The 23,980-nt window shown below is 41.9% G+C and overlaps 1 protein-coding gene across 5 annotated transcripts in view; it reads right to left on the reverse strand.

Moving 5' to 3' along the window:
• The window catches only part of dennd5b (DENN/MADD domain containing 5B), a 79,865-nt gene that overhangs the window by 4,410 nt on the left and 51,475 nt on the right, over positions 1 to 23,980 (reverse strand). For 2 of the 5 annotated variants that reach the window (XM_051391675.1, XM_051391672.1), the window contains 17 exons: positions 20,717 to 21,307; positions 19,027 to 19,258; positions 15,247 to 15,397; positions 14,777 to 14,867; positions 12,220 to 12,351; positions 11,906 to 12,058; positions 11,428 to 11,506; positions 11,255 to 11,336; positions 9,581 to 9,709; positions 9,325 to 9,446; positions 7,552 to 7,697; positions 5,928 to 5,969; positions 5,180 to 5,298; positions 4,173 to 4,360; positions 2,767 to 2,849; positions 785 to 911; positions 290 to 464 (listed from right to left, as the gene is read on the reverse strand). In XM_051391675.1, coding sequence (XP_051247635.1) covers positions 290 to 464; positions 785 to 911; positions 2,767 to 2,849; positions 4,173 to 4,360; positions 5,180 to 5,298; positions 5,928 to 5,969; positions 7,552 to 7,697; positions 9,325 to 9,446; positions 9,581 to 9,709; positions 11,255 to 11,336; positions 11,428 to 11,506; positions 11,906 to 12,058; positions 12,220 to 12,351; positions 14,777 to 14,867; positions 15,247 to 15,397; positions 19,027 to 19,258; positions 20,717 to 21,307 — 2,642 coding nt within the window. Of the gene's footprint in view, positions 1 to 289; positions 465 to 784; positions 912 to 2,766; positions 2,850 to 4,172; positions 4,361 to 5,179; positions 5,299 to 5,927; positions 5,970 to 7,551; positions 7,698 to 9,324; positions 9,447 to 9,580; positions 9,710 to 11,254; positions 11,337 to 11,427; positions 11,507 to 11,905; positions 12,059 to 12,219; positions 12,352 to 14,363; positions 14,475 to 14,776; positions 14,868 to 15,246; positions 15,398 to 19,026; positions 19,259 to 20,716; positions 21,308 to 23,980 lie in introns of all 5 variants that reach the window. The other 3 variants (XM_051391676.1, XM_051391673.1, XM_051391677.1) reach the window with 2 other exon arrangements.

A 23,980-nucleotide genomic window follows, 5' to 3' on the forward strand; every position in this document is an offset into this window, starting at 1 on the left:
CCACTGTTTTGGTCTGAGATGCTGGTGCTCAAGTGTGACAAGTGAATTTGGTGTATATATATGTGTATAAATTTAAGATACTCATGTGACTATTGCTGTTTTTTCCTGTGCTGTTTTTTTTTAAATGGAGAAGTTCTTGCCAAAGTTCCTCTGAACAAACAGAGACCTGGCCAAAGATATATATAGATATATATTTCCAACCCATGTTCACTGTGAATACTATATACAATACAGAATTACAAAGCAGACATGTCCAAGTTAAGCAAATGTGTGTTCTCCTCAAACTGACCTGGCTCCGAGGCAGACCAGCAGCTGGAACTTCCCATCCTTGCCAATGTTCCTGGGGGTGGAGTTGATGGCGTTGACATAGTGACAGAGTGACTGACAGGTCATCCCCAGGGGCTCTGCCGTCTCCTGAAGGTCCCCCATCTGGTCAGCTGACTCCATGTAGGCAACAGCTTTCTCTGCAGGGGGAGGGGAGAACAGTTTCCTTTCACATCTTGACAGCCTTAGACTGTGGGGTACCAGCTGAACAAACCGTTAATTCTCTCCTTAAACACATATATTCCTTCACTGATGGAATACAATACTCTTCAGTGATGCAACCTCTTCCCTTTTTACATATGCCTTTTCTGAAAACTGAAGCAGGCATGTTCCAGTTGCATAAATCATGCAAGCATTCACAAAAAACTGTTCACTAAATAAAATCTGATACTACCTAAACCGGGCCAAATTAAATAGTTCATCTTATCAGCAGCAGATGGCGGTGGCGCTCCACACTCACCCACAAAGTCCCACACAAACACGGTCTTCTGGAAGAGCCGGGCAGACTTGAAGTCATGATGGAAGAACTGTTCCAGAGCTGCCACCAAGCTGTTCTCTCCACACAGCAGGACGGTCAGGCTGCCTCTCTGCATTAAGAAAACCAGGAGACAAACACATGAAACACACAGAGAACAGAAGTCAACATGAGGACAGACAATGTACAAGCTAGTCCCTAACTGTAGGTGGATTTACATCCTCCCCGTTTCTATGCGCATTATCAAAAAACATGGGTGGAAAAGATTTGACAAAAAGTCTAAAGATCACATAAAAGTTATTACGCTTGGCCGAGGTGGAAAAGTTGGTTGGATTGATAAAAAGAAATTAAAATTCAGTTTCAACTCAGAGGCACTCATCCGGAGGACTCTAGACTAGAATAGAAGAGCTCTGATTCAATCAGACTCCTTTCAAAAGACTTCTTGCCCATTTTGTCACGGCTGACAATCCCCGCTGCACTCACAACTCACAGGTTAGTGTATTACCACTTTGTATCAATGTATTTAGAATTTCTTGTTTTCTAGAGCACAACTATAATAGTACTCACAAATTCAATTTAATTCAAAACCATAAGATTCAGTTTCAATCTGTGAAATACACTTTCAAATATTCAATTTGAACATTTCAAATTCAAAACTACGGAATTCAGATTCAATCTGTGCTGGCACTGAAATAACTCCACAAATAACAAACATAAATACCATATTACCATACATGTTTGACTGGCGCTCTATTAATTACATGGTCTTCTTATAATGGCATTTGAGCATTAGTGCCGTCTACTGCTTATTTCAATGAACCAACTCCTAATGTTAGCTTAAAAGTAGTGGATGGAAACACATTCATTTGCCGAAGTTGCAACATTTTGAAGATTTTAAAATGTGACTACATTTTGTGAAGTGTCTGTCTGCTGTTTGGTGATGAACAGGTAGTGTACAGTGGATTTTTCTACCTGCTGCAGCTGAAAACGTCACTATGAGAGCGGTGAGAGTGAACCAAAACAATAAAATTGGGGCTTGGAGAGATACAGCAAACAAACAATGAGCTGAAACTCACTATAAAGCTCTGTAAAGTTTATGGGAGCTGCAGACTGAGCTGATAATTCTCTGTAGGTCCACCTACCAGAGCCCCCTTTAACATTGTCATTTAATACATTGTTATTAGAAAAATATCAATTATGGCAGCCTGAAGTAAAATAATGACTTGTCAGGCATATTGTATTTCCTATTAAACACCATCTGCATGTTTCTCTTTGTCCTTTAATGAGATAATTCTGTGGATCATTATTAACTCACCCACAAGCAAAAAACACTTATCGTCCATTGTGAATGTATTTTTCCAAAACACTGATGTGAGGTTCAGTGCCTGCAGCTGCCCACTACTGGGAGTACATTTATTGACTTTAAGAGAGTTTCTCCTCACTCAGCTAAGCATGACCTTGCAGTTTGAGCTGGTTAACAAAGAGTGCAGACAAAAACAGTTGAAGCCAAATTCTGACATAGTCGCGCAGGAGTCCTGGCTTCATTGTGACCGATTTTCATAGCTTTGAGGAGAGGATTTTATGCAGCCCTTTGAGGAGGAATAGCCTCGGATTAAATGGAACCAGAGTTGTCTGGTTCGTGGCCTCTTTTGGGGCTGCATTCATCACTCTCCACTCTTTATTCTCTCTCCATCACTCCTCAGACAGAGGGCTCTTAAAGAGTGCTGGATAATAGCGGCCTGAGCCATTTGTACAACATCTGTTTCCTCTGCTGTGGACAGTATAACACCACTTTACTGACTGAAACTTAATGAACAGTCTGTGGACATAGACAGAGAGAATTAAATCCACACAGTTTAGAGATGTGAAGGGTTCAGAGAAAGTATAGGCATAGGAAAGCGACTAACAAATACGTTTGTCAATTATTAAACAGAGGAATTCAGACACAGTGGAGATCAGTCCCTCACCTCTTTCTCTGGCTTGTGGAAATGTTTGATGATGTTGTTCACAGCCTCCCCGATGGCCTCTTGAATTTGGCCTGAAGTCAGTTCTGGAATCAAGAAAACAGTTTCATTAACAACCAAACATTATGAGCATCACCTATTGCTATATCAAACTATTAACAGTCGAACCCGATAGACATGGGATTTTAGAGCAGAACATTTCAAAGATTCACAATATGGCAGCCAATGTAGTGAATTTTTGAGCTGGAATGAAAATAGACCTTTTCTATGTGGGTTGTTTTCTTAAACAAATTACTTTATTAAAGAATATTTAAGTTAAATATTGAAAAATAATTTAACACACTGGTCCTCAAACTATACTATGTGTACTATGCCAACTCCCTCTAGTGGGACACGGAGGAATCTAATGAAATACATTAAAAAACAACAAATCTACTAGGAGAAAAATGCTAATGCTATACTGATTGCAAGTTTTGCTTTTTCTGTAATATTCATTTCAACGTAAACCTGCTATGTAGTCACATTCATTCAAATAGCGTGCACATACGTCCATGATTAGCTACGAGCTAAAATGTGATGGTAAGATAGTAAACAGGTGAAATGAATGGTTGGCCTACACTGCTGGATTTTAACATCAATTCTAATAAACATTGCTGAAAGCTGCTTCTTGCCACAGTATTGGAAATCACAGTGCACTCTGTGGTTATATATTGGACATTTTTCCTGCATTATATAGTTGAAATTGGCACATATCGGATAACATAAACAATACTGAAATGTCAATAATGATCAATAATATATCGACCGATATATCAGTCGGATAAATGGAATATCAAAAAGTCAAGTTTAAAATATTTTTTTATTGAAATTCTTTAACTTTTTAAAATAAGTTTTGCCAGTCCATTTTTGAATGCATTCATTCATTCAGCATTTAAAAAAAGAGAAGTCAATAAAAATATTATATGAATGTTTCTTATGATGATTTTACTTTTGTCCCTACCTTGGTTTATCAATGCATCATTTAAATGCTAATTTAACATTAAAATATCTTTTTTTGTGTACTTTGCAACAGCCTATAATTATTCTGGTGGCACACAGTGGACTCCATATTAAAACAGCTTTTATGTTGGGAAATAAAAAGGCAACGCTTTGTCTTACAGGGCTGAATAATTTACTGATTATTTCTCTGGACGTTTCCTGGAAGTAACTATGTCATTTGGTTCTGATTGTAGGAGAAATAGAGACACTTAGAAATTGGTTAGTTAAGTTTTTAAAACAGGAAATGTCTTACAATAACCACTCCTACAATAACTGCTTTCCTGTGTTTAAAGTCCCAGCTACAGCTCTGACTGTGAGTTGACAGTTGTATCCCTGTATTTCCCCTGATGCATGTGAGTGCAGGTACTGACTGTATCCTCGTCCTGATAGAGATGTGATGCTGATGCGTCTGGTCTGGGATGGCGAGCGTTGCAGCGGGGGAGTGCGGCAGCCTCTCCCAGAATCCTCCTCTCCGCTGGGCACCACCAGCTCACCGATCAAGACCCTCTCCAGGCTGCCGTCGTCCACGCCCTTACCGAGCCACCGGCCGCATGGAAACCTGGAGGAGACGGAGACAACCAGGGGCTGTCATCTCATTTGTTCTTTTCTTTATGCTGTGTCCTCATCGTATGTGTGTGTTTAAAAAGCCACAATACTTGACCCTTAATTGTCCAATACTGACAATACAATAACCGATAATTACCTCCTTCTCATGGCCAATATGGATGAGATAACCAATAATTTCACATTTTAGTGTTTAAAAAGAAGTTTATAACCTGTAGTTTTTACATACCTGAGGGTATGAAAATAATGACACCATTATTGTTAACACAACAGCAAACAAAAAACAGTTGTGACTCTATAAATATTCATTGTTTATTTTTTCTAGTAAGGTTAAAGCCCATCAAGCCTTTTGCATACAAATTAAAAATAAATTATTATTAGTATCAACTGATAATTTATCAGCTGTAATTCATAAAAATGCAAATTTTCCACTATTAGCAGGATTGATCCTCTGGGGAGCATGGATATCTATACTAACTTCTGTGCTGGTACATATTGTAATGCTGAGACATTTGACAGGATAGGTGAAATCTTTGGCCTACTGGTGTCACTAAGAGGAAGAGTCAAATGATCACGTTATCAGAATATTTTCCTCTGGAGAATATCTACTGTAAATTTCATGGCAACACATGTAGTAGATGGTATAAAAGGTATTTCACACTGAACTACAAATGTCAACCTCATGGTGGCGCTAGAGGAAAAGATTAACAATTTCAGCAGGACTCAACCTCTGGAAAAACGTTCATAGCAATCCATCCTATAGTATTGACTTTTCCACTGGTGCAGGCTAAAAGTACACCCCCCGCCCACTCACCTGTAGGTGTGTCCTGTGATCTCGTTGCGCACCATTACACAGTCCACCAGCCATTTAGCCAGGAGTCCAGCATTATCATGACCCAGCTGCACGGTGGTCAGCTTCCCCAGGTTCTGACACTAAAGTGTGAAGAGAAAGTATTTTGAATGAATATCATGCTGCAATATCACATTCTACTATATATATTATATATATTCAGTGTACAATCACCTGATCTACAGCACTGTTACTACTGCTGCAGTCTGCACATGAACATATTAGTGCTTACTTACACTGATTATGTTTGACTGTCCTCAATGAAGTTAAAGTTAATAGATTTTTAGTTGAATATAATTATTAAGATTTTTATCACACTCCATGGAAATTTGAATTAAATCCTTAATTCTTTCCCATCATACACTGGGTGTAGAGTTTCCACACTTGTGAAAATAACATTTAGCTCCTTTAAACATTTATCTTTAATCCAGCTCTTTTAGCAGTTTTAAGCAGTGCAAATAATTACAGTACATGCATGGAATATAACACAGAGCAGCATTCACTGTGTGACTGTGGCTGAATTAAACGTGGTGTTCTATTCTGAAAACACTCTCTAGCAGGACAACAGACCAACTATGACCCAATCCAGACTAAAATGAGGCTGACTGCAGGACAACCATGCCTACAGGTAAACAGGCAACAGGACAAACTGGAACAGAAGCATTTCATAGCGAGGGGGGATGATGGGAAAAGCAGGAGGGCTTTCTCTAACCTTGAACAAGGCGGAGATGTGCGTGTGAGGCCTGAAAGCAGACTGAGGGAGATGGAAACACTTGTTAAGACACAATGGATGGACAATAAAAATGGCGGGTTGGCGATCACAGAACCAGAACAAGAAGAATATCATCCATCATGCAAAGAACAAAAAAAAAACACATCACCAGCGCGGACATGCAGTGTGAGGAGGACAGCAGGAAGTCTGTAGGCCCATTCAGTAAGGAAAATGTCTCTAGAGGAGCTGCAGTGGTCAGTGATGTTTGTATCAGTCTATTTAATTATGCATTAGTTAAAAAGGAGAGCAGGATGATGAGTTAAACTACAGATTAGCACAGATTCCAGTCATTCCCCACCTCCCCTGTAATAATCCCGTCTGAATGGGGTTTTATTGTATTTCATTAAATAGGGGTGTGAGAAAATATCAAAACATATTGTATCGCAATATTTGATAGTTTTATCATACTGTATTCATTTTAGTGTTTACCCCCCCAACGCTAGATAGCTGTGAAAAATAAAAAGTTTTAAACAAAATTTTATACATATTTAGTCCTGCAGCTTTCTACCAATAAGACCATACATAATGTCCAAAGTAAACCAGGATAACTTTCCTCATGGCAGAGAAAACTACACCACGACTGATATGTTTCCTTCAGGTTCAAAAGCTTTGTGGGTAATGGCACGTTCCTGTGGTTTTCTTGGTGATCAGTCCTACTAACAGTTGAACGGGGCCCAAACCATTAGTTTCAATTAGGGCTGTCACAATATAACATTTTCACTACAGAATTGTGGCCAAGAGAATTCATGATAATGATGTTCCTGCAATGTCTTTAGAAAATACTAACAGTAGAATACTATCAGTACTTTTATTGTCTGTTTTGTCTCTCTTTTGCCATATGAATTAGCGCCCCATACTGTGTGAGCGAGAATGGAAAGAAACAGAAATGATTTAAGAGGCCCTGGACAAAATGTTATTATATGTGTTATCAGTATTTCACTTTTTAAAGGCTATCATCAATATCGGTATATAGCGACACCCCTTCAAAACAAGTTGACAAAAACTCACTACAAGATCCATTTAGTTGTATTTTTACAAACCACTCCTGAATGGAACTCAGGTGAGATTGTTTTCATTATTGATGAATCATCTGATCAATAGTTTGTTCTACAATACATCAAGAAAGAGTGAAAAATGTCCATGACAAGATCCCAAGCTGATGTCTTTAAACATACAGTATGTAAATGATATAAAACAGAGAAATGTATCCTGGCACTTTACAACCTGAAGCCAGGAAGAATTGATATTTTAGCTTGCTATGTAAGTGACTATGTAAGTAGATGAATATATGTATGCAGTAATGTGTTCATATGTGCTGACAACAATGCACATTTTGATGCTGTAATTCCTTTTAATGAACAATAAAACTACCTGTAGTTCCTTTAGTGTAAGTGCTGCTGGCATGCAGAGTGTGATGGTTCCACAGTGACAGGAGGTAAACAGAGGAAGTGTAACTGAACAAAATGCCTGACCCACAAAACCCCACATAACCCAAACTGCACCCAAACACAACAAATCACAGTGACTGACCGTGTGCCGAGAGGTCAAAGGTCACATTACTCACATCGAAGGTCATCTCCAGGACGTTCTTGGGAATCTGCATGATGCCCGAGTCTCCCAGCTCTCCTGACACACACACCCAGGGGTTGGAGGTGGTCATGGCGTTGCTCAGCTTCTTGATAGGGATGATGACGACTCGGTACGGGATCACTGCGGAGGGGAGGGGGAAGACAACCCGTCAGTGCCAGAACAGAGAAATAAACACTAACATGCTAATTAGACTCAATGTAGGTTATCTTACTGGGTCAATTTAATTATGAAATCACAGATTGAGGGCAAACACACTGCAGCAGAGAGGAAACAGAATAACAGATCAGATAGCACAGCAGCAGTACATGTCTGTTGTACAGTGTGGGTTCATTTATCTGAATGAGAGGCTGCTCTGTATGCAAACACTGAGATGAATAATACATTGCATTTGAAATCTTTGATTAAATTGTACATACAGCCTCATGATTTATTCACACTAATAGCTGAGATAGCCATTGATCCACATTCTGCTCCGTCCATCAGCAGCTGACGTTAACCAAATAACTCAGAGAAGAGGAGTTTCTGGAAATATGAAAGCCCTTCAATGTTTCGCAGGTGGGATGTGCTTTATAGATTTCTACAAGCTACATCTTCGTTTAATACTTCTGCCCTTGTTCTTTCAGAATACCGATAACACTTACTGTGCTTCATTGCATTGCAGAGTTATTTCCTAGTTCAACTTTGACCCGATAGCCTTGCTGTAGTTATGTGAACACAACAGTTTGTTTGTTTCTCTTTAGGTTTCTATAAAAATGGATATGGAAAGAAAATAATCTTATATACAGACAGCAATACTTAGTGCCTTGTGCAACCATGATGATGAAAACTGTCATGAAAACTATCTACTTTGCTCAAATAGCCTGAGAGTGAGCTGAGATGTGGGAAAGTTTCTGGGGAAAAGCTTGTATTGGCTGCTCTGTTTCCTCCCCAACCCTGACCAGCAGAAACTGTATAGATGGTGGGATGCATGTATGTATGCATGCATGGCTGGATCATTAAGCAGTATAGTGACAGGCCTGGAGACACCAGTGCACCATCGCTGTTTACTGCTGAATCCACTCACACGTCACATCACATCACACGTTAAAAACAAGTGTGACTTATGATTAGTCATCATCATCATAAACATTCGCCAGCTGTCAGGTGGAGTCTTTTGTGGCATTAGAGTCCCTCCCTAAACCCTGAGACTCTTTTATGGAAGAACAAACTGAAAAGTGATGGAAAACGTAATATATATATTAACTCTGTTGGAATATTTTATATGTATTTTCTCAACATCAGTTGGGTTTTATCTGCTATTTTATGACCAACAACTCGTCACAAACCATCATAAAAATATGTGGGTATCAGTTTATGAGTGGTCCTGATCACTAAGCTTTAAATGTTTTCACATTTTGCAAGTAATAAAACATGGATGCATCCAAAAGAAGTCCTTCATTTGTTCCTCTCGATTAAATCTGCGTGTCTGACCATTTGTCGGTCAAGATTGTTGCACGTCTATGAAATATAATCATCTCAACCGAAGAGATGTTTCCTTCTCGGATTGTTTGAATTGAATAGTTTGAGAGGCCTGAAAATGATCTTAGCAGAAATGTGTGTCTCTCCTCTCTAAGTTTGATGATTTCAGTCACTTAAATACATGCAGAGCTGCTCAGTTTGTGACCTGTGCTGTGATACAAGTTTGGTGTGAGGTTTGGATTGACAGTGAAGCTCTGCTGTGGTGAGGTGCAGCTGATGGAGGACTCACTGATGGTGGTGAAGACGCTGGTGAAGCAGAAGTAGTCGACTGCGTTGAGAGAGAGCAGGTGGAAGAGGAACTGCTCCTTCTCCTCCTCACAGCGCAGGAAGGCATAACGCTTGTACAGCTTCCTGTAGATACACCGCGACAACACAGCCGGGTCAGCTCATGCAATCTCAGGCAAGAACATGGGGATCAATCTCACCAATCAAAAGCACAAAGTGATGTGTGATATGTGTGTGTGTGAGTTTGGTTGCGTGCTCACTTAGTTAAGGCTTGTCGGGACAGCAGCTGTTTGAGGTGCTGAGAGAGGAGCTTCTTCTCCAGGGACAGGCGGATCCAGGCTCTCGCTCGTCCCACATCCGTCTTTATCTCTGACATACTCTGGATATGCCTGAGGAGACACATGATGGAGATACAGAAGATATATGAATGAGAGCTCATACGAACAGGCATGCTGGCATAAAGATCCACCCTCCTCACTCTGATGTTCAGTGAGTTGAGTGATGAACTACTGGAACTGTCCCCACTTCCATTAGCATTCCTTATCTGCTTTTACTTCAGTTAGTGCAGTCTGGCCTCTTTTCTAGGTCTCTGCTGCACAGAAGACGATTTCTGGTCCAGGTCCTTAACAGCTTTTACATCTGTTCTTGCACTATGTAAATTTTGGTTTCGAGTCACAACAAGTGCCAACCACTTCATGGCACTAGTCACACGAACACCTACTAATTCACAGATTTAGCTGAAACTGGATCATATTTCATGGAGAAAATGTTTTCTGTTTTTCCCTCTGATGTCCTCCAGCTGCATTGCCTCAGTTCTTGGTAATTTACAGAGTTTCCTGATGGACAGTAAAGTAACTGCTGCCAGATGTAGCTGCTGTTATCTAATGCTTGTTAGCTTAGCTGGGACTGGTTGGTTGCGGGAGGAGAAGTTTTCAGGCTTGGGACGGGGGAGGAATGCTGACCGAGAGGGGCGTTGGTGCGAGTTGTCAATGTAGCTGGGCGGGCTCAGCAGCTACTATGGTCATAGCTAATGGCAGGGACCTAAGAGGACAATGGAGGAAGCCTTGAAGCTAGAAGGAGAGAGAACCCGCCTGGGTAAGAGTAAATGTGGGATTGGCTTTCAATGGTTGGTGAGAGCTTGGTGAAATACAAAGCAGTAGACAGATGGCGAGCTGGCCTTCTTGTTGTTGGACTAGTCAGTAATATTAGCTGGCTTGCTATGTATTGTGTTTGCTGTGTAAGGCAAGTTGTCGTCTCATTAGTTTTGGATCATAAGTAATCTTATCATAACAAATGCATGTGTACAGCTGCTCATATTTACCACAGTGGTAGTGCCCAATTGCATCAAATACCAAATCTTGCTTTGATTTGAATACCAAATCTTGCTTTGGGAAGGTGTGAACACATCAATCGCAATCAGGTGCGGACCGAGACCTTGTTGAAGAGGTGGTCTCGGTCCGGTTCCAAACAAACTCTGGTATGGTTCATTTGTGGTGAGAACATGATCCAACCTCGATCCGACCCAACTGCAGGAAGCATTGCGCCTGTTTTGGACTAAACCACCTCCCGTAGCCAGCTCCACTGTGCATGCTGTGTTGAAGACCACGGGCGTAACGTTACCTGATGGATCTTCGGAAATATTTTCGGCTGATGAGCATGTCACAGTTCAGGAGGATTAATGCGCGCCTCCGCCTGAACTGTCTTGATATGCGTTGTCGGCGACTCCAGTGCATCCCGCGTAGTTGTCCCTCCATTGTAAAATTTAAAAGTGGCGCTCTAACATTGTAACAAGTTGGCCCTGATTCGGACCAGAGCAAACGAACTATAGGTGTGAAAACGCCCTCAAATTCATTTCTCTAACCAGCAGCGTGAGATCTGAGGAAGTTGTGATTTGATGAGACACCTTGCCATCAGTAGAGGACAGCAGCACGTACCTCATATCCTGTATGAGAGACACGCGAAGAGACGGCATCGCTATGGAACAATCGGACTTCCTCCTCTCAGGAACATGTGACACTGTTGAGGAGAAATACAGGATGTGATGGCTGTGTTACACTCAGAAATGTGTCAGACTGTGTGTGTGTGTGTGTGTGTGTGTGTGTGTTACCTGGTGACTCTGCCTGCTGCTCCAGCTTCTCCTCTCGGGCCTGGTAGTGCAGCAGATGGGACCACAGGGCCGACTTCCCCTGAGAGAGAAGTGTGTGTCAGAGAACCAAAATCACAACACACACTCACACACGTAAAGACAGCTAATGCATTCACCGATGAGGGAGGAGATTATACACACACACAAAGAGGATTTATCAGGCAATAACCTCTTAGCTTCAATATCCAATATGGTTATAAATACCTGATTAACCACCGTGTGTTTATACTGACTCATACTGTGTGTGTGTGTGTGTGTGTGTGTGTGTGTGTGTGTGTGTGTGTGTGTGTGTGTGCACGCCATCAGATCTGCTTTATTAGGAATCTGATTTGTAATAAATGTGCACCGGTTTGTGACAATATGAAGCTTCACTTTTGAGCCCCTGTGTGTGTATATATGTGTGTGTGTGTGTGTGTGTGTGTGTGTGTGTGTGACTGACTTGTTTGACCTGCAGCCCGTGGCTCCAGATCCTCTCGAGCAGGTCACACAGGCTGGCGATCAGAGTGTTCTCCTCCAGTCCGGTGATGTTGGCCTCACCGTGGCCCAGTTCCACTGCCTCCCGGCCCATCTTCTCCACCAGCATACGCTTGGTCTGAACACACACACATAGTTAGAACAATCAATGTGAATGTTTTGATAACTCTATATATGGTTTGAAGGGAAAGTCTTTTTATGTACTACTTTTAGGTATTGGGTTGGTGAGACTAATTAATCATTTCTAAGTGCAGGGCCACGATCGGCTGTATGTTTCACCTTCATGCGACACTCCTTCAGCAGCCCCTCCACAAACTTCCAGTTGGTCTGGGCGATGACGGCAGGAGACAGATCAGACAGTTTGGGCTGTCGAAGGTTCTTCCCCAGGCTACGGGCCTCCTGCATGTACTTCTGAAGACCAGAATAGAAGCGGTTAGTGAGCTCCGGAGAATACGCACTCTGATCAGGCCTCAACAACACAGTAATCAGGAGATATGCTTTATCTGTTGTCGATTTTTTAATGCACACACACCATGTGTCAAACACGCTCACTTCCATTAGCTTTATCTGATGTCTCACTTGCAGTCATTATACATTAGACAAATGATGTTGCATGATCAAACTGACAAAGAGGGACACATTTAAAAAAAACGTTTTTTAAGGGACTATACCATTTTTCATTAAAGTAGCTGTAAGCAATATTGTTTTTGTTCAAATAAGTGTTAAATAGCTCTACATTCTGACAGCCATCACTGATATAGAGAGTTCAGTCAGTAACAAGGGTCTTCCAGTTCCTCCTTTCCACAGTAAACAGAGAAAGTCCCATTCCCATTTAATCTAATCAGGAGAGAGAACTGTAGAGAGGCAGGCAGCAGAATTTCGGTGTGGTGACAGTGGTGAGGAGGGAGGGGAGTGCTAACAGACAGGATGGACATGAAATTATCTACAATTCTGATTTCACTAACAGCACCTTTAATGAAGACCATCTCATTTAGGAACAAACCTCACCCAACAATGTGTGTTTTCACTTGTTTCCACGACTATATGTTATGATTTCTTTAAAGTAAGAAGCTGTGAAAACACTTGAAAGGACTGGATACTGGATTTATGTGAATTAAAAGGAAAAGAGAGGAGAGACAGCCAGGGCACCTTTTAACAAGGGGTGTGTGTGTGGGGAGGTGAGCAGGGTTCCCACTGAAACCATAACTTGGGTCCAGACTACATCAAAACACAGTGCCCAAAATGAAGGATACCAAACACACGGTGTGCCACAGTGCTTGGGACTGCACACAAAATGAATGGGGGTTGTTCGGACAGGCCTGCCCCCACTGCTAAAAAAAATCCTAGAGGAAACACTGCTGCTGTTTGTCTGTTCAGCCATTCTGCATGTGAACTTAGGGTATGTGTTGTATTTGAGCCTGTATGGACGGTGGACACTATTTCAATAAAAACAGCATTATTCGGAAGTATTTTGAGGACATTGTTTTGGTTTTAAAACGCAGATATAAAACTGAAATGTAGCAGTAGTGGATGTAGCCTGAAGCTCCTCCTCCTTCCATAGCTCAAAGAGCTTCCCTGAAATAAAAACTTTCAGCTCTGCTGTTGTTTAATGTTTGGTTTTCAGCTCAGGGCCTGGTCACACCAATGTTTATAACAATAACATTTTAGCCTGAAATGAATTTATTTCAATGCAATTGCTGTCTTCAGTAGGTATTTTTATATTTTATTGTCTGCTGTGAAATTGAATGTTTAAATTTTAGTATTAGGAAATGTCTTATCTTATCTGTTGTGCCTGTGCACTTTGTGAAACTATCTGTGGGTGAGTGAGAAACGTCCTCTTGATTCCTTAAATTGACATTAATTAAAGCTGACTTTGACTTTGACTTTGTAAGTCTGTGGAAGTAAATGAGTGCAGTGCTTTTGGGAAGAATTCAACTTTGACTTGTTAATCTGCACTGTCTTGACAGTGCTGACCTTCGAGAGAATTGAGATACAAAGGGTCACACTATGCAATTATATACAACTCTGCTGTATTTGAGTTTAAACTGTAAAAGATACCACATTCATGTATATTTCTATATTTCATGTATAAGTTCTGAAAAGATGTGTCTGTTACTTGATTCCAGCTATGGTTTTTAATTAACTATGAACCAAATTAGCATACTTAAATCCAAACTCAGAAAACAAACATTTTCTAAAAGTTGTTTGCTTGTCGCCGTGCAGACAGACTTTACAAAGCATTAATTCCGACTTTTTACAATCCTGCATCACAATGTAGTTATTTTTGCATCATTTTGATCCATTTATTGTAAATCACAGCAGTTTAACACGAAGAACCAGTGGGAACCCTGTGTAAGAGTGTAAGGTGGGGGGTGGAGGGGTCTGTGACAGGGAGTCCACACACAGGCAGCTCCTCCACATACCAGACAGGATGCAGAGGCAGATTTTTTAGGAGGTTTGATAGGCGGAAGGGACGCATTGTCCCACTCCCAAAACGCCATGGAGTTCTGCAGGACCAGACAGCCCTCCACCTGCTGAGGAGGAGGAAGAGGAGGAACGACCCGACCCCCCCGACCAACCCAGCACAGGACACATGAGCGAGCAGACAGGAGAGGACAGGAACAAAAGAGAAGAATGGGAAAGAAAACAGAAGGCAGCATGCAAATAAAAAGGATGGAAAAAGAAAGCTCAAACAGAAACCAACAGGAATTCAGTTACACAACAAAAACAAACTCCATGAGACATACAGAGAAAATAAAGACATGCTGATACACAACATAGCGTTAGAGGGCGTTCAGAGGGCATGTTACAGGTTGGTTGTGAGTTTTTTTTTTACCTCTTTCAGGTCGTTGTCGAGGGTAAGGTGCTCTGTTTGCTGTCTGTGGCGGTCTTTCCTTCGCTGAGCTGTTGCTGTCCTATGAGACCACCTGCAGTTAAAACAACAAGTAAGTAGACAATTTTTTTAAAGATTTGAATGTCTTCCTGAGTCAAATATAAGAGGAGGTTATCAAATCATTGCTACCCCCATGACCCTTCTGTTTGATGCACCTTAAAGGAACAGTTCATCACTTGGAAAATAGTCAAATTTGCTTTCTTTCTGAGAATGAGACAAGAAGATTGTTACCAATCTTATGTCTGTGTCTTGAGGAGCTTGAATCAGGACATGGTTAGCCTAGCTTAGCATAAAGACTTTCGTAAGCATGACACATGAAAACATGAAGCAACCGTGTTAAAATCAGCGAGCCTATAAAATGCGGGTGGTAATAGAGGAATCAGCTGGTGGTCATGAGGTGGAGGTTGACTCACTTGTTGTTGGTCGGCCCCGTGTTGAGCACGTCGGCCTGCAGTTTGGGGAAGAATCCCTGCTCGTATTTGCCCTGACCGATCTTCATGTCCAACAGGTGCGGGTGGATGGCGGTGTGGTCGATCTTCATCAGTCGTTGCTCGATGGCCTGAGCTGTAAGAGGAGACAGAATCCCATCAGACAACACTCGGGCAGGAAGTGTTAAACAAATAAACATTTTCATTCAGTTTTGATGTAGTCAATGTAATCATAGAAAATCAATGCACTGAAAACTAGTTTTATCCATTGTTTATATCCATTATGATAGCAGTGTACTCACCAAAGTAATTGCTTATATCTGAGAACATAGCAACATCACTCAACATTTTATATGGTCAAACTGACCCTAGTCCCACCCCTTCAGGCTCTGTGCTCCAATAACAGTTGTCAACTTTCTCCTTTAATGTACATTAGATATGCTATGGGCTAGGCCCGTCTATTTTGAAAAGACAACAAGATTATGAAGATGGTTAAAATATAAAAGTGACATATACTGTATATACTGATACATCTTAAGTTAGCTAGCTAATGTTAGCAAAACACTAGATAACTAGCAAACTGATCTAAATCAGTAGTTAGCTGGCTAGCTTATCTACATTAAATGTTAAAATGCTAACTAGCTAGCTAATTTACATTATCCATTCATTAAATAGGACATCCCAAGATGGACAGGAAAGGAGAAGAGAGAGAGGGGATGACATGCAGCAAAGGGCCACAGGTTTGGCACCAGCTCTACCAGGTGAGCTACCAGGTGAGCTACCAGGTGAGCTACCAGGTGAGCTACCAGGGCACACAAGCTAATTTACTGATTCACTGTTAGTTATCTAATGTATTGCTCACATTAACTAAGGTAAGATGTTACTTATATGTCGCTTTTATCTTTCAACATCTTCAAAATTACGGTGCCTACATTTATCTTTCCAAATAAGTTGGTCTAACCTGATGGTTTTCTTACAACCTTTCTGTTGGCACATGTTTTCTGCCCCTCCACATCTGTTTTTAGTGACATCGTTAGGTTCACAGACCTTAGCAACTGGCAAGTACAAGGAATGATGTCCAAAATTACAAACACAAGACTGAAGTTGCATTAAATTGGAATTATCCTTTGATTTGACTAAGATATAAGCTAGTGTAATCAGGTGCATGAGGATGCAGTGACAAAGACGTGTAGCCATGGCCAATGATTAGATAAAAAACACACTTGTGCTAACACACAGGTGACCTGTGAAGGACAACAAATGTGATTTGGTGACATTTCAGCTGCAGTGTGTATGTAGCCAAATATACAGCCATGTAAACAAATGCAAAACAAGACTTAACAAACAATGACAAATCACACACACACACACACACACACACACACACACACACACACACACACACACACACACACACACACACACACACACACACACACACACACACACACAGCACGGTGAAGCAAGCATAATATGCTATAACAGCTGTGCATTTGCCAAGAAGAAAAAACCTGGCTGGTTTTCAAAAAAGGTTGTTTACATTATAAAACACAGATGGAGTATGGTGTCCTCTCATCTGTCTCTCTCCCTTCCTCTGACCCATTCATTACTCCCTCTCTTACCGCAGGGATCCCTCTGTCCTTCACTTGCTTTATCTTCTCCTAACACAGCAGCAACAGCAAACAGGCTGCATTCTTATCGGCTGTCTGTCAGTGCAACTGTTGGTTAAACTGTCTGGGTTATGTTGCCCTGCCATAGCACTGAACTTGTTATTGTGTCTGACTGAACTCCTCAGGCTGGAGCTGCAGTCAGTGTGAGCGAGCAACGAGCGGAGGTACCGAAGCGAGTCGCCACAGGGGAAGTCAGGCGGAGGGAAAGCCTGCCTATTGTGTGGGTAATTGGGTACCTGCATGCACCACCACCCCCGAATGAGCTCACCCTCGGCAATTAATGCTTTACATCGCTTGGCCCATTAGGATGAAACAGTGTGGGTCAGGAACAGATGACAAGCATACTGTACATAACAATACAAAGGAGGTAATACAGGAAACAACTGAGTGAAATGATAATCCTGATCATTCTCACAGACAGAGATAATGATCTGAGCTATGAAACATTGTAAAACTGCAACTATTGAGCCAAACTGAAAGTTGATACAATCCGTGTGTTCTGTCATATATAGCTGATATCTCTGTTGTTCTGAATCATTGTAATATCTCTAAAATATCAGTCCAAAACGGTTTTTAAAGCTATTTCAGAATGCATTCATAATATTCCATAACGTCATATTCTGCAATTATGCAGTCATTAAGACAATATTTTGTTTCAGTCAATACTGAAATATTTCAGATAGACAGCTATTAGTTGTGAGGCTCGTGGAGATGAACCCACAGGGAATCTACACCAACTTTACAGTTCAACAGTACAGTACAATTTTACCCTCCTTTAGCTCATTGCTTTAGTTTTACAGACACAAATTTACCATCTTACTGCTCTCACATGAGGAAAATCTGCGATGTGCAATAACCATATGATTCGCAATAAATAAACAAATATTCAAGGGCGCATATCAGTTCCTATATCTCTGCTTTTATAGCTACATTGCTAACATAGCCCCAGACTCTGAATAGCCTATGCCCACTAAATAAAGAAATTAAATGTTAAAAATTAAAAAAATAATAATTTCCTTTCTAACATTTTTTAATGAACAAACTGTCCCCATTGTCGTCACTCTTCTCTCCTTCCTCAGCCATCGTGCTAGCTAGCTAACCTCGCAGTTGCTACCAATCTGACACCAATTTACCCGAGGATAGCTGGAGCTAGTTAATAATCCCACTATTCCCTAGCTGCCAAACTCCAAACAAGGGGGTTATGTGTCGGCACAGAGCTTGACTAAGGAGAAGGTTAGCGTAGCTAGCATAAAGATTTGAAAAAGGAAAAAACAACTAGCCTATCTTTGTCCAAAGAGAAAAAAATATGCCCACCAACAGATTTTCAGCTGTCTAATTAACAGCTAGAACTGGCAGTTAGTGTGTGTAAAATACTCTACATACTATAATAATTAGTAACAAATGAACCGTTTTTTTCAACTGGCTCTTTTACAGTTTGATGAACATCAGTAAATCACAGACACATGCAGCCTCATAGATTCCCTGTTGGCCTCCAACAGCTGAGTCAGTCCTGAGTCTGACCTCCTGCCTCATGCTGCACATTCAGCACCAATTAAAGGCTTAACGAAGGGAAAGCCAAGCAGCACTAATTGAGAAAATAAGAAGAAAAAAGAACTGACTAAACATTGTTGCAGTAAGACATGTCACAGAGAGTGTGCTTGTGCTAATGTGTGTGAGAGAGAGAGAGTGATGGAGTGTTTGCTGTGTTGGGATGTAGAGAAATGAGAAGTGGGGTTTTCTGGTCACTGGGGAGAGTTGAGCTGCTTCCAGACGATAAATGAGACAAAAGTGGAAGGAGAAATGGAGAAGAAGGCAGAGAGATGGATGCAGAGTGTTTGTGTGTTTTTAAATTGCATGGCGCAGTGCAATCCTGTTTGACCTCGGCTAATGGACGATTGGTATGCTTGGAAGGACAGGCAGACATGTGCCAGCATGCTGATCAATGAGCTGCTTTCCTGTTGCCAATTAAAACCACAAACTTTCTGAAAAAGTTAAGCCTCTCCTACCATCTTTGTCCAATTTGAATCATGTTTTGTGTGAAGTAAACCACTCTCTAACACATCTGAGCACTCATGCCTCTCCATGCTGAGCTTACCAGACTCCTTGAGGATGGAGCACCTCTGGTAGCTGGAAGATCGGAGGCTGGGAGCACGGACGTTGTAGAGGCGGGCCTTGTCGATGCGAGCGTCAAAGACTCGGAGCAGTGGCTCCTTCTCCTCCCACTGGGACATGATCTTGTTGTCGATGAAGGTGGCGAACATCTGTGTCTCGATGAAGTGGGAGAGGAAGGGCAGGTAGGGCTCCGGCTGGTCAGACAGGAACGAGGCCTGGAGCAGGCAAGAGCACAGAGATACAGAAATATATGCTGTCAGTTTCCTAATATTAGCCAGAGGAGCAGTCTGTTCAGGCAGCACTGATCACTGTTGTGTTCTTTTAATGCCAAAACATTTTTTTATATGAATTTCCAATACGGGGGCTCAATAAAGGTACAGCTTTTTTTCAGCCACTCCTCCTCACCAATAAGTTTCATACTGTTCCTGACACTGAACTGTGTGCACATTGCCACAAATGAAAAAGAAGAAGATAAAGTTCTTAAAGAACAAAAGAAGAACAAAACGAGGGTGCTTTTTTTTTTTTTAAAGAAGAATGAGAATCAAGTCTATTTTAATGTTTATATCTCTCATTTTGACTATGGAAGGGTTTGTTTCTTTGGAATTTAAAATGAAAATCACTTTCTTTTTCAAAAATTAAAAAAGCTTTAAAAATAAATGAACTAATAAAGCTACATCTTATGATCTCTGCTGCTTCACTGTAAATGTAATTTAGGGGTTAGTACATTAACAATACAAAGCACAGCAAAGGTCAACATTTAGTTGGCCCACCATTTAGTTTATGTCCACAATAAAGCCAGTGGATAAATCTAAAAACACCAGCCTTGTGTTTTTGTGTGGATGGGGAAAATAGAACTTTGTAATAGTGAAGTTAAGAAGTGGACTGTCTGTTGCCTAGAATTTCTTGCGATCACTCATTTTAAATGCCAATATAGTTGATCACACAGCAGCATAGTTGTCTATGTTTACTCTGTCAGATGACTTTGCAATCATTAAATAGTGATTTGACAGACAGTGTAGACATTATTGTTTGCTTAGTTAACAGGGGGAGCTTCTTCAGTTGTGTGTCGACATAAGAAATAAATGTAAATGACTAAACTGTGACTTTGTCTGTATTAAAACACACTACAGATGATTGCAAGGCAGATCTTGACAAGTAACCCTGTTCCTGTTCTTACAGCATGTTTTAAATATCAAACATTACTAACATTTATAAAATATTCTGCTGCAAAAGGTCAACTTAGAAATAACGGCCTGTTCCAAATAAAATCAAGGTTTTTACTTAAGCTGAAATAAGTGTTTGAGAATATAGAGAACAAATTTCCATCTACTCACAACAGCAGACCTATTTTCAATACTGTGCAATAGATGGCATTTCCACAATTCACAAGGGAAATGTACTGCATGCTGTATGCAAACACTATCATTTACAGTCCCTACACTGCTCTGAATGCAGGTCATAATTCATCATACAGGCACAGAACATGTCGAACTGAATTTGTTTCCCAGTCTTATACACATACAATCCAATTTTACCCTCAGAATAATCTCTTTCCACTCTATACAGCATTGTACAGTGTGTCTTAGCAAGAAACCTCTCTGTTGAGAGAACTGAGAAAGACACACAGAAACAAAGATAGTCTCAAACTTTATGTCTGTGCTTGATTTAGTCACCTTGTCGAAGTTGTGCATCTGCTCCCTGTTAGTGAGCCAGGACTCCAGGTCTGGGGCGCTCTGGATGACAAAGGCTTCGTAGTCTGCAAACATGGTGGTGAAGCGGCTGGCGAACACCTCCCTCAGCTGGACGTTCAGCTTGGCGTTCTTCAGCTCCTCCTCTTCAGCCGCTGTCCTGCCCCCTTGCCCCTCAATGCTCTGAGCTTTGACTCCGGCTCTCAGGGCATCCACGCGGGCCACCGTCACCCCAGTGCGTTTGGTGAGCGCCTGCAGTCTCTCAAGGGTGGCGTTTCCCTGCAGCAGCTCCAGCACAGCCAGCTCCTCCCCAGCCAGGTTGCCGTTACGCCCATCGTCTTCCAGCTGCCGGAGAGCGACAGTCTTGCGCTCCCTGCCAGGGGTTGAAGGGGCGCTGCCGGGAGTACTGCCGGGACTGGAGCGGGTCCGTGGTGGAGCTCCTGTGTTGGTGGGTATGCCAAAACTAAGCAGCACCTCGCTGAGCTCCTGGATGAACTCGGTCTTGTTGGGGAAGTGGGGGAAGTCCTCTGGAAGCTCGATGTAATGGTTGTCAATGTCCACAAAACATAGGTTGGCCTGGGACAGGGAAAGACACTAATGTTACAATATTGCTCAGGAATAGACAACGATCCCTATAACTTATATTACTACGTACATTTTTGGCACCATAAAAACTAAATCAAATCTACGTCACAGACAGAAATGACAGTGGCCTTTGGTTGCTATTGGCAGCAGAAACAGACGTAGCGTAAGCTGGGACAGGTACTATCAGGAGGCATATTGAGGACAGATTGGTTTTAGGAGGTATGATGGGGGCCGGGGGATGTAGAGTGTGGAGAATGTAGGTCAGTGTGTGATTGATAATAGCACATTGTGGGAGATCAACCTAAATCTGACATAATGGAGTTAGCATAACTCCCTCATATGGGATTAAAGCAAAACCTCTGATAACACCGGAGCTCTAAACCACTCCAAACCACAGAGATGGGAATAAATTCAATATTCAGAACAGGATGATAGAGGATTGAAATCTGAAGGTCAGACCCCAGTGCGTGGTGTGTTCATGTGCGCTTGGAATCTCCAACATTCAAATATGGGCTGCCGAACACAACCTCAGTAAATACAGCTCAGTGTTTAGGGACTTGGCTTTGGAACCGGAGGGTCGCTGACAGACCACAAAATATGGAGTGTGGACTGGTAGCTGGAGAGGTGCCAGTTGACCTCCTGTGCACTGCCGAGGTGCCCTTGAGCAAGGCAACCTAACCCCAAAAACCTGCTCATGGGGCGCGGTTAACGTGGCAGCCCATCACTCCACCATCTCTCTCCCTGCTGCATGTCCACAAGTGCATGAAGTGTGCATTTTAGCCTGTATGTGTGTGTGTACGTGTGTGTGTGTGTGTGTGTTTAAAAAGAGTGAAAAGAACAATTTCCCCTAGGGGATCAATAAAGTATATCTCCTTCTTAAAAGCAGGCAGGTCTGTAAACTGTGATCGATGTTTACAGTAGCCGTGTTTCCATCTGAATGTATTGCAAATGTTAACCAAATTTAGAGTAATTCAGCAAAAGAAAATGTGAATGTTTCCATCCACCTTGTTTTGCAATTAGGAGTTGGTTCATGAGATAAGCAGTATGTGGTTCCAATTGTCCAGAGAAAGAAGGTGAAATTACGCAGAAAACGAAAGGATGTAAATCTGACAAATGGATAATTTGGGTAACAATCTTACAGTGTTATCTGGTATTTCAGTCGCACCTCAAGTCCAGCATGCAAAAATTTAAATAAATAAGACTACTATGTGTATTCAAAGTTCTTGAATGTAGGTTTGGTTAGGCTCACATCCTTTCTACCTTTGTATTGTTGTAGCGCACACACACACACACACACACACACACACACACACACACACACACACACACACACACACACACACACACACACACACACACACACACACACACACACACACACACACACTCCAATCCACTCAAACACCATGTAGTAATTGAAAAACTCAGTCTCACTCAGTTCTGGGTCTCCCTCTGCTGACCGCTTTTGGATGCAGGACTGAGACACTGTTTTTGTGTCGGCGATACAAATACATACTCATCTGCGTCTGGACAGATCAGCTTGTTTAGCCTCTTAAGGACAGGAGGATGTTCACTGATATGGGAGACGGTAAAAAAACTAAAAGAACTCGAACAAACTCTGCACATCACAATTGTTTTTATCTCCAGAAAGGTTGCCCTAGTTTGTATCTAAGCCCACTAGGAATACTAAATGCACAAGGAAAGAAATGAAATGTAGGAAAGGGACGATAACAATGCCCTTAATAATCTTGTCTGCAGTGCAAACATAACTGATGTTATCATGTACTCTAGGTAAAAGAAGAAGACCTGGATTGGAGTACAGGGTTCAAAAAGGCAAACCTTCTCTGGCGTTAATTTCCCAATTACATCCATATTTTCTTCTCTCTCATCATCTCCTCGCTGCTCTGCTTTAAGCCATTCTTTCATCATCAGCCCATTTCTAGGGCACCGCCACTTCAAAGGATCACTCAGCAACACAAGGAGATTCACCAGCCTCGGCAGGCGGGGGACCCCGCGTGGGGGAGGAGGAGGGGAGAAGAGGCAGAAGGGTTTTTTGGGTGCTCGGCAGCAGCATCCTGCGCTGGCTGGGATCATTAGCATCCATACGGAATGTGCCGGATTAACAAGCGCTGGGAGTCGAGGGATGTAAGTAAAGCCGGAAGCCGGCGAGCCTCAATGTTTCGCTTTGTTTGGGCCTTATCTCGCTTTAACACATGAATACACACACACACACACACACACACACACACACACACACACACACACACACACACACACACACACACACACACACACACACACACACACACACACACACACTGCAACCCTGCATTGGGCTATATACTGGATATACTGGTTGGAATCTGAAACACATTCACCTCCTCACTGACAAGTGTTGGGGCTGAAATAGAAGGGCTAGAAGAATGCAGTGACTAAAACCCACTCTGGCTCACTTTGCCTTGAGGTGAATTTGTAGACCAACAATAGGTAATTCCCTGTCCTACCTCACACACAGACACACACAGTGTGTCTGTGTGTGTGTGTGTGTGTGTGTGAGAGGTTGTTTGAACAGAAAGGTGTTTTTTGCAATTTCCTGTCTGTCTGAATAGGAGCCTGGTAGTCTGCCTATGTGTGTGTGTGTGTGTGTGTGTGTGTGTGTGTGTG

This window comes from Dicentrarchus labrax, unplaced genomic scaffold (assembly GCF_905237075.1).
Source record: "Dicentrarchus labrax unplaced genomic scaffold, dlabrax2021, whole genome shotgun sequence".
NCBI lineage: Eukaryota > Metazoa > Chordata > Actinopteri > Moronidae > Dicentrarchus > Dicentrarchus labrax.